Source organism: Rhinopithecus bieti, unplaced genomic scaffold (genome assembly GCF_001698545.2).
Source record: "Rhinopithecus bieti isolate Rb0 unplaced genomic scaffold, ASM169854v2 scaffold_13262, whole genome shotgun sequence".
Classification (NCBI taxonomy): domain Eukaryota; kingdom Metazoa; phylum Chordata; class Mammalia; order Primates; family Cercopithecidae; genus Rhinopithecus; species Rhinopithecus bieti.
This window is the reverse complement of record NW_016808004.1, coordinates 2,852,745-2,855,531: the sequence shown is the minus strand read 5'-3', so window position 1 is coordinate 2,855,531 and position 2,787 is coordinate 2,852,745. Positions and strand designations below refer to the sequence as shown.

At 52.6% G+C, this 2,787-nt stretch overlaps 1 protein-coding gene across 1 annotated transcript in view; it reads left to right on the top strand.

The window, feature by feature from the left end:
* The window catches only part of RBPMS2 (RNA binding protein, mRNA processing factor 2), an 11,576-nt gene extending 9,002 nt beyond the window's left edge, over positions 1–2,574 (top strand). The window contains exons 5-6 of the mRNA XM_017885141.1: positions 1,225–1,294; positions 1,458–2,574. Coding sequence (XP_017740630.1) covers positions 1,225–1,287 — 63 coding nt within the window. The 3' untranslated portion in view covers positions 1,288–1,294; positions 1,458–2,574. The remainder of the gene's footprint in view (positions 1–1,224; positions 1,295–1,457) is intronic.
* The last annotated feature ends 213 nt before the right edge of the window (positions 2,575–2,787 follow it).

Below are 2,787 nucleotides of genomic sequence, written 5' to 3'. Positions count from 1 at the left end.
CCCTTATTGCCCAGGCAGGAGTGCAATGGTGTGATCTTGGCTCGCCGCAACCTCTGCCTCCCGGGTTCAAGCGATTGTCCTGCCTCAGCCTCCCGAGTAGCTGGGATTACAGGCATGCACCACCATGCCCGGCCAATTTTGTATTGTTGTTGTTGTTGTTGTTTTCTTTTTGAGACGGAGTCTTACTCTGTCGCCCAGGCTGGAGTGCAGTGGTGCAATCTCAGCTTGTTACAACCTCCATGTCCCGGGTTCACGCCATTCTCCTGCCTCAGCCTCCCGAATAGCTGGGACTTCAGGCGCCTGCCACCTCGCCCGGCTAATTTTTTTGTATTTTTAGTAGAGACGGGGTTTCACTGTGTTATCCAGGATGGTCTCGATCTCCTGACCTTGTGATCCACCTGCCTCGGCCTCCCAAAGTGCTGGGATTACAGGCGTGAGCCACCGAGCCTGGCCTAATTTTGTATTTTTAGTAGAGACTGGGTTTCTCCATATTGGTCAGGCTGGTCTTGAACTCCTGACCTCAGGTGGTCCGCCTCCCTCGACCTCCCAATGTGCTGGGATTACAGGCATGAGCCACCATGCCTGGCCTTGTTTTAATAGAGACAGTGTCTCACTACGTTGCCCATGCTGGTCTTGAACTCTTGATCCCATGTGATTCTCCCACCTCAGCTTCCCAAAGTGTTGGGATTACAGGTGTGTGCCACTGCACCTGGCCTTACTGTATCTTTGCATCCTGTCTTACCTGATCCTCACAACCACTCATGTCTTCATCATTTCTGACCTATAGCTAGATGAGGACACTGAGACCCAAAGAAGTTAAACACAAATGTACGAGGCTCATTCTCTTCCTCCTCCTCTGTGGAATTAGTAATTCCATGCTGTGTCAGTAAAGGGGAAGGGCAGGTTGCTGACACCACTGCCCTCAGCTGCCAGGGCTCCTGCCAGTATAGTGGCCCATTTGGATTGGGCTTATTGGGGTATGAGATGCCTGTGTGACCTTCTTTCGCTAGAACCTGTGTCCTGCAGAGGAGGCACATCAGGCAATGCACTGCCACTTTCCGGATAGAGAAACTGATGCTTAAAGGTAAGTAACTGGCCCGATGTCTGCCAGCCAGTCAGTGACAGAACCAGGACTCCAATGGAGATACCGACAGCCATGGTTACTGAGCTTCTTGTTGAGGGAAGGGATGCACAGCTGGCTCCTGACACTGGCTTCTCTTGCAGGTGCGCTGGTACCCTTCCTCTGACACCACCCAGCAAGGATGGAAGTACCGTCAGTTCTGTTAGTTCTTCAGTAAGTGTTGGCCCCAGAGGCCCAGGACAAGTGTCCTGCTCCCTGCAGGGCCGTGGTTCCTCCCTCTGCCCGGGTCTCAAGAGCTTAGCCGAGCCCAGAGCAGGCCTGGCTTTAGCTCTAGTCCCACGCCTCTGCTCACGGCCGCCTCTCTCCCTCCCTCCAGGTCTGGTCACCAGGGAGGTGGTTCTGGGAATCTATGGTGGTGCCGGGACAGGCACCCTGAGTTCCCACTGCCCCCGGGCGGCCTGTACAGAGCTGCTGCTGCCCTCCAGAGACTGTGAATCCTAAGCCTGACTCAGTGGACTGCTTCCTCTTCCCCTCCCTCCTTTTCCTCATCTTGTTCTGCACCCTCAAGCCTTTCTCCAATGCCTCCCAGGAGGATTTGGGGACCTTCTCGCTGGGGCACCCAGATCCAGCTCGGAGACCTCACTGGGACCTGGCCAGGCCTGACCTCCCGCCCAAACTTGCTTCTGTAGCTCCCCCTTGAGGAAGCGAGGCATTTAATTTTGCATGTTTTCTGGCATGAATTAAGACACTTACACTTGTGTATATGTGAGTGTACAGTTTATTCTCACACTGTCACCATAGTGACAGGTCCTGGCTCCCAGTGGTTCATCCTGCCTGGCCCCTCTCCTCGCCCCACCCCTACACCCACCCTGCTTCAGGGAGGCCCAAGCCCCGTGGCCCCACACGCTTCCGGGCTTGGCTCCCACCTCCACCCAACAGATAGATGGGGTTTGCTTTTTCATTTCACACTGGACTCCTCCGCTCCTGTCTTCTTCTCGGATGGGCCAACAGTTGTAAGAAAGCCCTCTCTGCCCGTTCTGTTCACCTCTCCACAGCGCACCCCGCCTGCCACTGCTCCTCATTCTTTCTAAACCTCAAAACCAACCAAAACGTGAGAAGTATTTTTGTACCCTGTGTAACAAAATATTTATGCATCATAAAGGATTTTTCATGTGTGTACCATTAATTATTAAAGCGACCTCGTTCGCCCTGTCAGATAAGTTTAATGTTTAGTTTGAGGCATGAAGAAGAAAAGCGTTTCCATTCTTCAGCAGTACGCCTTTGCGTCAGGCATTTGTTTAAGAAAATGAAATGAAGGAAACACTGTGCAATGTTTTTTGTTTTGAGCATATCAGTGCTTTACCGTCAGCCGCAGCTGTGACTCTCTGGCCATTTCAGACTTGGGAGATGAGGTGGCTGTTGTCATTGCTGATCCTGTGAGAATGTGAAACTGGATAATATATGAAATGCAAAATAAAACAAAATCAAAATGACTGCTCTCTGGCCTTTGCTTCCCCCTTCCGTGGACGCAGACTGCCATTGGGAAGGCAGAGCCAGAGAGACGTGGAGTCGGGGGAAGGAAGTGAAGTGGGCCTGGCCTGCTGGCAGCTGGCTTGTGACTGTAAAGGTGGCAGGGGAGGACCTTGGAGCTCGCTTAGCCTCTCTGGCCTCCCTGTTTGTTTTTTTTTTTTTGGAGACGGAGTCTC